Source organism: Pygocentrus nattereri, chromosome 7 (assembly GCF_015220715.1).
Source record: "Pygocentrus nattereri isolate fPygNat1 chromosome 7, fPygNat1.pri, whole genome shotgun sequence".
Lineage (NCBI taxonomy): Eukaryota > Metazoa > Chordata > Actinopteri > Characiformes > Serrasalmidae > Pygocentrus > Pygocentrus nattereri.
This window is the reverse complement of record NC_051217.1, coordinates 20,269,900-20,283,446: the sequence shown is the minus strand read 5'-3', so window position 1 is coordinate 20,283,446 and position 13,547 is coordinate 20,269,900. Positions and strand designations below refer to the sequence as shown.

The following is a 13,547-nucleotide window of genomic DNA, read 5'->3' as shown; positions in this document are numbered from 1 at the left end:
AGAGTGGTGAAGGGAGGGGAAAAAGCAGAAACAACAAAGATCATGTGAAAACATTCAAATATCAAAGAAAAACATCTAGAAAGAACTTTTTTGGGTTCATTATGATTACTCGATTAAACTTGATTAAAAAGAAAGTTGGTTAAAATGTATATTCTCAGTGAATGGGCAGTGATTAGTAGGTAGTTTAGTAGATAATAATGGATAATGTATATTCTCCTACTGCTCTCGCTTACAGTAACAAACAGCTACTCATTTTAACATGCACTTTTTGTCACATTTAAACACAAAGAACATATACTGTGCTTCCTAGTCTAGCATTCTTCTAATAAAGTGCTTGAAAATCTTTGAAAAGCTGTGCATGGTTTGTTCATATTCAGTCAAGTTCTTTTGTTATTATTTGATGCTGATTTCTCTAATAATCAAAATAATCGCTAATCGATAGTTACAGCCCTAATGACCTTTGCAAAGAGGCACTTTGCAACCTTTATGAAAGACTAACACAGCACAACAGTGAAACCCTATTGAGTTTTGTCCTTTTCAGGTCAAGTCCTAGACCGTATCTGAAAGTACTAATTAAATGTACAAAACATACTCACACAAGCCAGCTCTCTAATCTAGCTGCAGGAGTCGTATTTGGCTCTTTGGTTAGCTGGACAGCTGAGAGTCCAGTGCTCCAATGATTAATCCGATTACACTCACAGTATAGGTATTGTGCTGGACTGTATAGCCTCTTCAACATGCTACAGACCAGGTGTGCTCTGGCAACAAGCATGACCGTCCCAGGCCAAGGCTATTGTGTGCATTCAGAGAGTCAGTGCAAATTCAAAAGAAGCAGGCCTCCCACTGAGAAAAGAATATAGACTGCAAAACATGTGATCACCATCCAATCAGAGATGAGCCTGAAACAAGAAACACCGAATAGACTAGAAACAATTGTCTGAGGAGAACCTGCCTTTAAAGGGCCCATATTATGGAAAACTGAATTTTCCTTGCTTTTATGAAATGAGATTGATGCAGCATGTAGACACTTTTGTTATACCATTGACTCCCTAGATCATATATGAAATCTAAGATGGAAAAAAAACAAACAAAAAAAACAAAAACAAAAAAACAACCACCCTGTTTTGAATTTTGTGATGTCACAAAAACAAACACATTCAGACCACAGCAGTTTAGCCCCGCCCATATACACTGAAGTTATAAGGAGCATTTCAGCCTGGGCTGCTCTTTTGCATATCAGTTGTACAGGCATAACAACAACAAAATATCCTGTTTGATTTCAATAGATGAAAAGAGGTTGGAAAATGATGATGAATGTTTTTGATGAATAAAAATATACAAATGTCATAAGTGGACCTTAAGGGGAAAAGTATGACACTGACCCTGTAAATTCTCACACTTGAGTTCTCCAAACACACACTCTCTTTTTCTCTCTACCATTTTGCAATACCTTCATGTAAGTTTGTCCAAATTTTTTTTAGGTTTGTTATGATTACTTGTTTTTAATATACACTTTTTGGTCCATTTAAATACAAAGTGTTTATCATTTTTCTAATAAAATGTTTGTAAACTTGTAAATCTTTGAAACGCTATGCATGGTTTGTTGATTCAGTCAAGACAAACACATCAAAAACTATAGCAGTTTAGCCCTGCCCATTCACAGTGAAGTTATAAGAAGGATTTCAGCCTGGGCTGCTTTCTGAATGAGGCAGAATACAGTGCAGCCAATAAAAACAGTGGTCTTTTGCATATCAGTTGTGAAACAATAATCATGAATGACAGTTTTTGATTAATAAAACTGCACAAAATGCCACAAGTGGACCTTATGGAGAAATGTAAGATATGGGCCCTTTAATTCTTGCACACGAGTTCTCCAAACACACACTTCTCTCTTTACCTTCAAGTAAGTCTAAAAATTGTGTTGCTTTAATGAATATCATTTAGCACTGTTGGAGCAATTAATAATTAATTCATGCCAGGGGTGCACAACTCCAGTCCTGGAGGGCAGGTGTCCAGCACAGTTTAGTGCTGCTCAACCACACCTGATTAGACTCATCTGTTAATTGCTAGGTTTAGTGGGTGGGTTTGGGCAGGGACACCTTCAAACTATGCTGGACACCGGCCCTCCAGGCCTGGGCCTGTGCACCCCTGCTTTATGCAAATCACCTACAGAACCTTATATTAAGCAACATCACTTGCTGAGTAAATGAAAATTTATTAAAGAGCTCATTTGCATACTGCAGCCTTTTGCAATGTCAATACTGTAAAAGCCAATCTTGGGGAAACAAATAAGGAATAACTACCAATGTTTTACCATTGCAGGGAGATCAAAAGAAATACTGTAAATATACCTGAATTAAATAGCAACTGAGTGTTAATTATTGTTTCAGATGCATTCAAGACTCAGAGTCATAAACATGGTGCTAATGCTAAAGGACTGTATGCCTAGGCACACTTCTGAGCTCCAGGCTTTTTACAGACTCATCAAAACGTGACTGCAAAATGTTTACCTTGCAAGCTTAAAGCAAGAAAGCAGCTTCTTTTAGTTATTAGTGACTAAGCACTGACGGCTGTAGGGGCGGCTACAGCCACTTGTGAAAAAAAATAAAAATCTGCATTACACTGAAGCCACAGAAACGAAACTGACTACACACAATAACTGCAACATGATGGGGAAACAGAGTCTTTGCTCACTAATTAACTAATAGTTGTCTAAAAGTCTTACTGTGATTGCTCTGCCCTACTGTGGTTTCTGGTGTTGATATGAAATCACATATCTTTAGAGAAATGGAAAAATCGACCGAATTAACAAGCGTCTTTGTCAAATTTGCACTGAACAGTATTGTTTTCTAGTATAAATAAAATTTAAATTCGAAACAAAATTAAACCTCATGATTTAGTGACAAATGTCAAACCAGTGTTTTGTTGCTTTTATAGCACTGGTGCAGCCACATTGCCAGAACAGGTCTTTATGAACAGCTCAAACCAGAATATGGGAATTGAGTTTAATGAATAATACTGGAAAAACTGGCATCTCCACGCATAACATTACACTTAAAATCTAATAAACAAACTGCCCTGTCACGCATTCACAAATCCAGTACAACAGGTTAGACAGAGAGGCCTGAGGCAAAAGCTGCAGCTTTATTTATAACAACATCCTGGAGACCACTGTGTCGAGTTAAAAGAAAAGTTTGGGTGAAAAACAAACAAACAAAAAAACATCAACAAAAAAAAAGAAACACAATTATGCCCTTAACCCAAATGAAGTAATGTAATTCAGCAGACGGATGTTTGGTGTCTGATATTTACTTCTTTACTTTTACACTGGACAACGTTACTAACATGTTAGGAAACTGCCTCAAAGCCTTAGGTCATCACACTTCAAACAGTGTCAAGCTGTTAAACAGGAATTCTACAGATTTCCAGAATTTGCACCTAATTAAATGGTTGTAAAGATGTAAACAAAGTCAAATCAGAGTGCTCTGATGTGACAGAACTGACAGAATCACAGTGGTGGTGATCGGAACCAGATGTCTTAAAAAGTTAACGTCTCTAAAAGCTCCCTTTCAGAAAGCTATTATTCAATAGCATGATACCTATTCATAGTCATGATGCCTAAGACATTGTGTTATCACAGTTTTGAATACGTTTTGGCCTAAAACATTTTTAAAAGCCATTTAAGACAGCCTGGTACATGCAGGGTACATAGCACAATAGTCCCCATAGAGTATTTTCTTTTATTTACCAGTTTTATTGTTATTGACATTCCATACATAATTCAGGAGACACATAGGTTCAGTGGTCATTTTGAATAGCAAATAAAACAGCTACATTTGTTCTGTAGACATTGATTCCTATTACCACTATTACCACTACAATAAGGTAATCCAAGTCTCTCTATTTTTAAACAAACATCTCTGAATAACTGTGTTAACATCACAACACATACTTTATTTGTGAAGAAATTATGAAGAATTGGTTTAAGTAATCTTACACAGACTTGCTTATGTGCGGTATGACATACTGTTATTTATAAGGCCTGGGCAATAGAGCGGTGTCAGTCATCACCTATACCTGATTACAAGTAAGCCCATGACAGTCCTTTAAAGGCGATAATCAAATAAACTGCGTAGGACCAATTAATATTTAAATGAATTAAACTTTAAACAGCTTGCTAAATATAAAATACACAATGTTTTATTCTCTTCTACTGTTAAAATATTAGATAATGTAGGTATTAATAAGCCATTAGGCTATGGTAGAGTACATCTACAGATGAATTCCACATAGACTCCACTATAAGGCCGGAAACCACTGCGGGTGTAACTAAAAACATTTGTAGATTTGTAAGATCCTGATTTTCTCTTTTACTGCGATGCAAGCAAAAGCAATCTGAGCGCTATCAGCTCCTCCATGTGCAGAGGGTTGAAACTGATGACCACTGCTTCATAACGGGATAAAGCTAGGCTCTGAGAAGAGACTTTCTCTAGCTTAGACTCTGTTAGTTACAAGGCTGTCTTGTAGAACCTAGTGCTTAATTGTAATTACTAGTTTCAGGTGTGGTTTCGGGTTAGCCAAAAGGTGTGAACTGCAGGGGCCAGACTGGCTGATAAACTGAGGAGTTCCCTGGAAGAATCAGTGTCCTTATCTTCTAATTGAATTATATATTGTATTTTATTGTATTGCACTGTGTATTGTATTGTAGTGTAGTGGAGTGTATTGTATTGCACTGTTCTGTGTTCAATTCTGCTCCTTTTCTCTGGGCATCAACCGTGAATTTTTGTTTCTAGCAGTATCTGAGCTCAGGACTGTCTTTCCCTCTAACCTATTGGTAACTAGCAAAGATACTTTCTCTAGATAGACAAAGCACTTCTTGTAAGTTGCTCCGGATAAGACCATCTGCTAAATGCTGTAAATGTAAACATAACGACCTGCAAATTCTCTGTAAATAATTTAAATTGCAAAGTAATCACCAAGATGATTTAATGAGAACATGCATTTTAAATCGATTCTTTTTTGGGTTTAAGGATGCAACTTTTTGTCCATTTTAAACCACAATAATCAGATTAGGACCAACCTGTCAATTTAAAGTCATGCTGAAGAGCAAACAAAATGCAATACTAAAGAAGCAAATTTCAGATAGCAATTGTGGCCTGACTGAAGGACTTCATTTGCGGTAAGGAAAAATAGAGCAAATGAGATTTTTCACCAAATGACTCCTTTGAACTGACTTGATAAACGAACAGGTAAAGGGGTTCTACCTGTATGAGCAGCTGCTGTTCTGAGATAGGAGGATCGGAAAGGTCGGAGGTCAAAGAGTGGCGCTGGAGGACTGTGTTAGGCAACGGCAAGAAGTCCTCTTCACCATTGCTCATCAGGAAATCCACTGAACTTGCTGCAGACACACACACACACACACACACACACACACACACACACACACACGAGTTGTCAAGAGAAAAGTCTGCTGAATTTGACAAAACACATTTTATCTTGGTATCTCTGACAGGGCTGAACGATTTGAGGGAAAACAAAACTTAATGAATGCAATTTCTCCTACCAATATTACAATACTGATTTAAATGTGTTTAAATAATTTAATAATTTAAATTATTTTATGTAATTGAAGCTGCTGTATAACATGCAGCCATTGTAGTGCTGTAACCCAGCGGCACCTATATGTCTTGCTCTTCCAGAGTACAATAAATAGGTAATTAAATATGGGTTTACAATATTGACCAATTCTATAGACACATGTATGTATACATGCATATTGCTGTTGTCAGAACAAAACCTTGTATCTCCAAAATGGTAACTTCACAGGAAAAGGAAAAACATACTTTATTTTTAATGTAAGTCAATGGAACCAGATTTTTTGCCCAGTCAGTTTGGGCTGTTTCTTTTGGTCCATTCTTCATGAAATTTACATACAATGTAAAGAGCAACAGGTATTTTCAAAATTATATCAAAAACTGAAAAATTACATGAATGGACATACAAGGTTTCATTCCCAAAGTGGCGATGCACATATACACGTATTTTTAAAAGCACACCGTCAAGAATTTGATTCCAATATCATCCCTAATTTTTAAATTAAGCAATTTTAGTCCAGCCCAGATGCAGTTCTCCTTTCTCTAGCAGGTATTTTTAATTGTTTACACCACTATTTCTTGAAACAAGGATAATTATTCACCAATGGAAAGAGATATATTCAACAATATCCTACAACACGACTTACAACAAGTCTCCTGTCTCTTCATGAGCTTTTTGTTATTAGGTTCAATTTCGCCACCTAAAACTTATTAAAACAACCTTTAATAACAACTGTTGTTTTCAAATGACGTAAACAAATAGAAATAAAAGCAAACCAGTGCAAACAAATGCATTGTTATGGGGTTTTGATATATGACAGAAAACGCAGAACAGCTGCACAGCCAAGAATGCATGATTCACAAAACTGGTATCAGGAAATGAAAAACCAAAACCAATCCTCCTACTACAGCCACACTCCCCGAGTGTCCTCTCTTTCCTCCAGCGGGTGCCTCACTCTCATTCTTTTGTGCTCTCTCTATTCCCTCAACAACAAATTCAAGGTCCTTCAGGCTCCACGGAAACCAGCACAGCATGATAAGCTGAAAGATAACTGCCTTGTGCGGGTAACACATTAACTTAACACAGGTACACCTACACGTGGTTTAAAACAGGAAAAAAAAAAAAAGGTCTAGATTTCTCAATCCACTGTCTTTATCGGGGGAAAAACAAAATGCTACTGTGTAACTATATACGTGATCAATGCTTTGCTTATCTTCCTGATTTTGCAACTAAAGTGATAAGAGCTTCAAAAATAAAGATTATTGCTGATTTACCAGCAAGATTGATTTCAGCTCTGGGATACAACTAACTATAATCATTGCTCAAAAGGGAACTGCACTGATTTTCCAGCGTCTACATGATCAAATCTACACAATAAGACATGAAATCAGTCAGCGTGTTAAATGTGAAACGCTCTGTTCTAGAGAAGCTTTCCGAGTCAGAAATGTTCACAGTGGTGGTGACCAGAACCTGACGTCTGAAGAGCTGGACACCTCTAAAAGTTCCATCACAAATAATAAGACATTTTACAAAGCTTTGAGAAGATTTTGGGTAATTAAAAAAAAAAAAGACAATAACAGAGGGGTAAATGCAATGTCGTAAGGCAAGTCTCCAAAGAATTTTTTTTCCAGATTTAACATGATTTTACCACTTTTAACATTATATATAAAACATCAAAAGAGACGTAGTTCACTGGAGGTTGTGGATGGTAAAGAAAATGGCTATATTTGTGTTGTCAGCATTTGCAACCTCTGGTTCTCATCACCACCACTGTAAAGAGACCTGTCTCTGCATGATTTGGATGACGCTTTATTCTGAGTGGTGCTTTTTAGACAAAAAACACGAAACAGAGTCTTGGTAACATCAAAAAACAAACATATGAGGGTTTAGGTTCTAGGATGAGGTTAATGTTAGGATAAGGGTCAGGGTTAGGATTAGGTTTTGGGATGAGGTTAACGTTAGGACTAGGGCCAGGGTTAGCATTTAGGATGAGGTTAAATTTAGGGTTAAGATTAGGATTAAGGCCAGGGTAAGGGGTTAGATTTTGGGATAAGGTTAGGATTAGGATTAAGGCCAGGGTTAGGGTTAGGTTTTTTGATGAGGTTAAGGTTAGGATTAGGACTAGGGCCAGGGTGAGAGATGGGATTAGGTTCTGGGTTGAGGTTAACATTAGGATTAAGGCCAGGGTTATGTTTAGGTTTTGTGTTGAGGTTAACGTTAGGATTAGGGCCAGGGTTAGGTTTAGGGTTGATGTTAACATTAGGATTAGGGCCAGGGTTGGGTTTAGGGTTGAGGTTTGGGTTAGGGCCAGGCTATGGGTTAGTATTAGGTTAAGATTAGGGTTAGGGCCAGATTGAGGGTTATTTACAAGATATTTACTGCACTGTATTCAGATGGTTCACTACTGATACGTTGATGTGTTACTGATAATCTGTTAAGGAGTTTATTAACAATCTATAAAGAACCACTGCAAACAGTGTTACCATGATTTTAAGCAGTGGACCATTTCACATCAAACAATTCTGAACCACTTTGATTATATCTAAAAAATTTAATTTTGCAGAAATTTTGAAAATGGTTGGAAATTCCATTTAAGTCTTGCAAGAATGTTACACAGCATAAAACACCTCTCTCTCTCACACACCAGCTAAGTGTGTTTTCCGATGACACAGCAGGTAAATCACCTCCCTGACAGCTCTAAAAATGTGCTATGCAAAGCTGTCATCACAGCATCAGTGTCATCATTCAGCTGTGCCAGCCAGTAGTTCTCTCTGCTTTGGGCTTTCGCGGTCTCTCAGTCTCAATGCCACTATGTAATAGCTTTCATATACATATCTGCTAATACTGACACATAAAACACTTATAAACCTTAAAACTGGGACTAGTTGTACGTGGATTAGTATTATATCCAAACATAATACTTATTTGTAGTGTTACAAATGCAGTAAAATAAATAAAGTAATACTAAATGCAGCCACTGTAGTGCCATAGCACAGAGTCACCTAAATGTTATGCTCTTCCAGAATGCAATAAATGTGTCATTAAATATTAGTTTAAAACACTGGCCAAATCTATACACACATGTATGTACAAATACATATATTTACAGCACACCGTCAACAACTTGATTCCAATATAATCCTTAAATTTTAAATTACGCATTCTTAGTTAAGCTCAAACAAAGTTTAGCAGGTATTTTTACTTGTTTACAGCATTATTTCTAGAGGATAATTATCCATTAATGCAAAGATATATATTCAACAATATCCTACAACATGACTTACAAAGAGAAATCTTATGCTTAGATATTGACTAGACTAGACCAAGATAATCTCACTAGGCAAGATATCATTTTGCAGGGTTACCATTTTTTCCCGCAGCCGCGTTAATGTTTACGCGTCTCTGTTGTCACTGTGCGCAGCTCTGTAGAAGAATGCATTGATACACACAATAACCCACTGTTCAAAGTGCCCTATTTAAAGCTCCTGTCTAAGTAGCTTTACCCCTCTGTACCTGGAGCCAGTGCACATGCCTTTCTCCCCCCATTCAGTCCAGATGAATCCTCTTCTCCTTCTATCACGTTCTCTTCCTCTGTTCTTCTTTGCTGCCTTCTTGTCAACAGAGACGGACAGACGCAAAACAAACCCCTTCTCTGTCCCTCTCTCATTCACACACACATGCACGCATTCACTGCCACCTGAAAAATGTCACCACACTGGTTTAAGTGAAACCATGTGACCGCACTCACCATCCAATGAGAGGTCTTGGTTCCAGAGCTGCGGCAGGCAGGGGGTGTGGCCGAGGTCCCAGGTCTTCCGTGTGCCGAACATGACCGCCGGGCCGAGGAGACCACACCGCTGGACCGGCTATGCAAACACAAAGAAAAAGCAGTTAAAGCACTACTCAGCTGGATTTTTAAATTCTGGACAGAGTTGCCACCTTATTAGAAACACCGACCTTGTAGTTTGGCCATCTGTCATATAGGTGCCGTTTGTAGTAACAATTACTAACTGTAGACTGTAGCCTCCTTCTACCCCTTGCTTACAGCTGGTGTACAACTGTGACCCATCTGTTGATGTACAATTTACAATATTCCAGTGATTCCCACACAAGTCCTCAGAGCCCCAGAGATGGTCCTCGTTTTCCTCTGTCCCCATGGGATGCAAGTGGGTTGGAGCAAAAAGGTGGGCTGCTGGGTGGCCCTGAGGACCAGTTTGACAATCACCGCTCTAGTGCTTCAACAACGGTCAGATTCCGACAGTGCTGGGCGGTGCTGATACTATTCAATATCACAATATTTTCCAATATACCAAAATATATGGTACCAATATGATATCATGTATTAGTATCAGGATATTATTATTATTATTAGATAGGGAGAAAAAGTGACTGTGATTCAATCCTGACAAATATATCCTGAAACAGCACTTACTCACACTGTGTGATATTAGCTTTGTAGCTCTTCCTGTGGTGTAGTACAGCATTATTAGTTTCAGCACGACTGAAATATTTTTTAGTGATCATCTTAAGTGAAGTGTTTCGTTTAAAAACGGCTTATTTTTTAAAGACTCAGGATCTGTATCATCTGTATCAATATTTCAATATCATATCGGTACTGGAAAAGAAGAAGTGGTATTGTGCCACCTCTATAGAGCACAGTATGTCAGATGTTATTTTAGCTTGCACTAACCACATTGAGTCCGTACTTCCTGAGTGCTGTTCTATGCTAAAACAATGTCTTATAAATCTGGGCAGTGCACTGTTTGAGTGTCTTCCTATGTTTAGCATTGGTAAATGTTGACTAGACAGAAATCATATTTCCAGAATGGCCGACTTGTTAACTGAAGCTCCCAGCAAATAGCACATTGTAGCTACCCAAGATTCTGTTATCAATGCTGCTATAATAAAACATTTGTATTATTTTATTACATCAATTTCCATTCTCAGCCTGGTACTGCTGTGTCTGATACACCCGTCCCACCGCCACAATCACTGTCAGTACTGTGCCGAGAACAGACCACTCAAATAATATCTGGTCAACAGTGGTCACATTCTAATAACTGCCAAAGCACATTTATATGGTAGGTGCTTCTGATAAACTGGCCATTGAGTGTAGGTACATTAGAATATGAACTAGCAATGCATTAACAACTCTTTTGCAGGTGACTACATTTCCCATGTCTCATCTGCAGCCATGTTAACTGCAGATTGTTCACAAATTCCAGGACACTGACCACAGGCACGCTCTGACTAATAAGATTACTGAAGAGTGAACACAGCTTTCACATGTAAAGTTTAAAATCCACTGACAGCAAACAAAGATGCTACTCAACGTTATGGAGAATGAACTTTGGTGACACTCTCAGGCTACATACGGACACACAGGTCATTTAAAATACAAACACAGAAAGATTGGGATTTTTATGTGCATATGATCCAGTCTTAATCTGCTTAGTGTAACTGACCACAACACGCTTTTCAGGATGGATACCATGCTGTGGAAATCCATTTATACTGTTGGGCAATCATAACACTCACTCAACGTACCTTAATTACCCTCCACCTGCATGCTACAGTATCTTTTACAATCATGTTGCAATAGATGGCCACACCAAAGGACAGTGCACAAGCCGATAGGTCAGTCAATGGGCTGACCTCTCCCCTACTACAGTTGGAGGAAGCTAAAGCTGGTTATCTGCTGGACACTGCACTCTTTAAACCAGTTAGTCAACAAGCGTTTGTGTGGACAGGAAATCTAGCCCATGTATATGGCCATGAGCTATTAACTAATTGCCATTTAAATAGCTGTGATTTACAGTTTAACTTGTTTATTACATGAACCTATTGAACTACAAGCCAAATCAGCTGATTTATAGTCTCATTTCCTAGCTGTCTAGATGTAGTAGCTCCAAACTAAATGGTAGACATTGTTCTTGCTTTCTAATTGTCAATACATAGTAGTATCCAGTTAAAGATGGAAATGGCTCAATCAAATAAACAAACAAACAAAAAAAAACAAACAAAAAAAACACAACAAAAACAAAACAAAAAAAACCAAACAAAACTTTACTCTGTCTTCCTCTAAAGGCACCAAGAAAATTAAAATAAACACAACGCTACTCACTGCTGCCCTCAGTTTATTAACAAACAAACAAACAAACAAACTTGTCTTGTCGCAAGACAAACGACATCTCTGTAAAGGCGTTTTCTGCTTCTTTTCATTTAAATGAACTTGCCACAATCCAACAGATGAACACACGTAATTCACATTCTGGTACTTACCAAGCAAACATATCACTGTGAAAGCTAACAATAGTAAGAAATAATCAGAGTCAGCTTAAATTTGTAATAACTGTGACAGGCCTAAAAAAATCATCAACATAAAAAGTACATTACTGTAGCACCTTTAAGCCAACTGCAGCACCATATACATGAAAAAGCAGACAGACACACAGAGATTGTCATTTAGTACAGCTGTCAGTCCCATGGCTCCATCACCTAAGTCATGCCCCCAGATCATACTCCACTAAAGCCATCCTGGGTCAAGCTAATCTCACCAGAACCTTCCCTACTATAACCATCACATCGGATCACACTGCTGTATCACCATATTACTGTACTCTACCAATACCACACATACAGAGCTCAACAGGCTATTTATTAACTCACAAAGGGCAGCAACACTCAAACACACCAACACACACCAGAAGTCCTCTCTTCTTGCAGCCCATGGTGTGAACATTGTGGTCGCGGCCTCTTTCCCGGTCCAGCCAGCGCATCTGAAAAAGTGACCCCATCAAGCCCAACATCTTTGCCCACTCTAACCTAAACTACTGAGCAGCTAAGGTTAACACTAACTCTTCACCCCAGCTTCTATGCTACTCATTGCAGTAGACGCAAGTGTGAGGAGAAACTAGGGGAAAGAAGAGCAAAGCTATCTGCTGACAGGTAAGAGTGCTGTGTCTTTTCCCCCCTCCCGCTGTGATTACCCATAATCCTTTAAGCCCGTCAGCAGATGGCCTCCTGCTCCCTCCCTCCCGTCCTCTGATGCAGGGACCAGACGTTCTAGGCCAAATCCAGAGGAAAACCCTCATTAATAACAACAGGCCCTTTTCTTAGGTCTTCACGTGCTGCAAAACCTAACAGTGCCTCCTAATGCAATACTTTCAGTATTGAACAACATTACTTTCAATATTTCCATTCATTTATGCATATGGACTAACACTACATTCAAACTGTATTCTGCCTACAGGTGAATTAAACTCTGCATGCTAATTTGGCTCAGATGGGCAGAGACTAAGGATGTGCATTCTGACTGAATCTGAAATTAGAGTTAATGAACTGCTATCCAGTTATTATTATTATTATTATTAACAACTATCTGTGTCTGTCTGTCTGCCCTGCGATGGACTGGCGACCTGTCCAGGGTGTGCCTGCCTTCTGCCCGATGACTGCTGGGATAGGTTCCAGCACCCCCCATTCCCCTATCGGAGAAGTGGCTTGGAAAATGGATGGATGGATGATAATTTCTTGGTAACTGGACTTATCTTACAGATCCCATGTGTCAAACACAAGGCCCAATCAGAGCCATCACACAATCCTATCCAGCCTATTTTAATTTTCCATTAACATTAGCCTGTTTGAATATGTGCTGCACCACAGTCCCCAGCATGCACTGCAATGTTATGTGCTTTGACTCTCATACCCCAATAACAGTCTATGGGACAGGATAACACCTCAGTTCTACACAAATCTAGAGCAGTCATATCACCAAAGACACTAGCTGGATTTCAATTAACAAACACCCAACGTCAGCTTAGGAGCTTAGGATGCATGTCAATGGAACCAGAATTTTTTCCTCCAAGAAATTTTGGGCCGTTTCTTTTCGTCCATTCATCATGAAATTTCCAATCAATGTAAAGGCCAACAGGCATTTGTATAACTACAAAATT

General features: G+C 38.6%; 1 protein-coding gene across 7 annotated transcripts in view; it reads right to left on the bottom strand.

The window, feature by feature from the left end:
* kifc3 (kinesin family member C3) overlaps positions 1-13,547 on the bottom strand; it is a 69,468-nt gene that overhangs the window by 28,061 nt on the left and 27,860 nt on the right. For 5 of the 7 annotated variants that reach the window (XM_037539881.1, XM_017708009.2, XM_037539876.1 and 2 more), the window contains 2 exons: positions 9,344-9,461; positions 5,265-5,398 (listed from right to left, as the gene is read on the bottom strand). In XM_037539881.1, coding sequence (XP_037395778.1) covers positions 5,265-5,398; positions 9,344-9,425 — 216 coding nt within the window. In that variant the 5' untranslated portion in view covers positions 9,426-9,461. Of the gene's footprint in view, positions 1-5,264; positions 5,399-9,108; positions 9,283-9,343; positions 9,462-12,299; positions 12,450-13,547 lie in introns of those variants that run through there. The other 2 variants (XM_037539878.1, XM_037539879.1) reach the window with 2 other exon arrangements.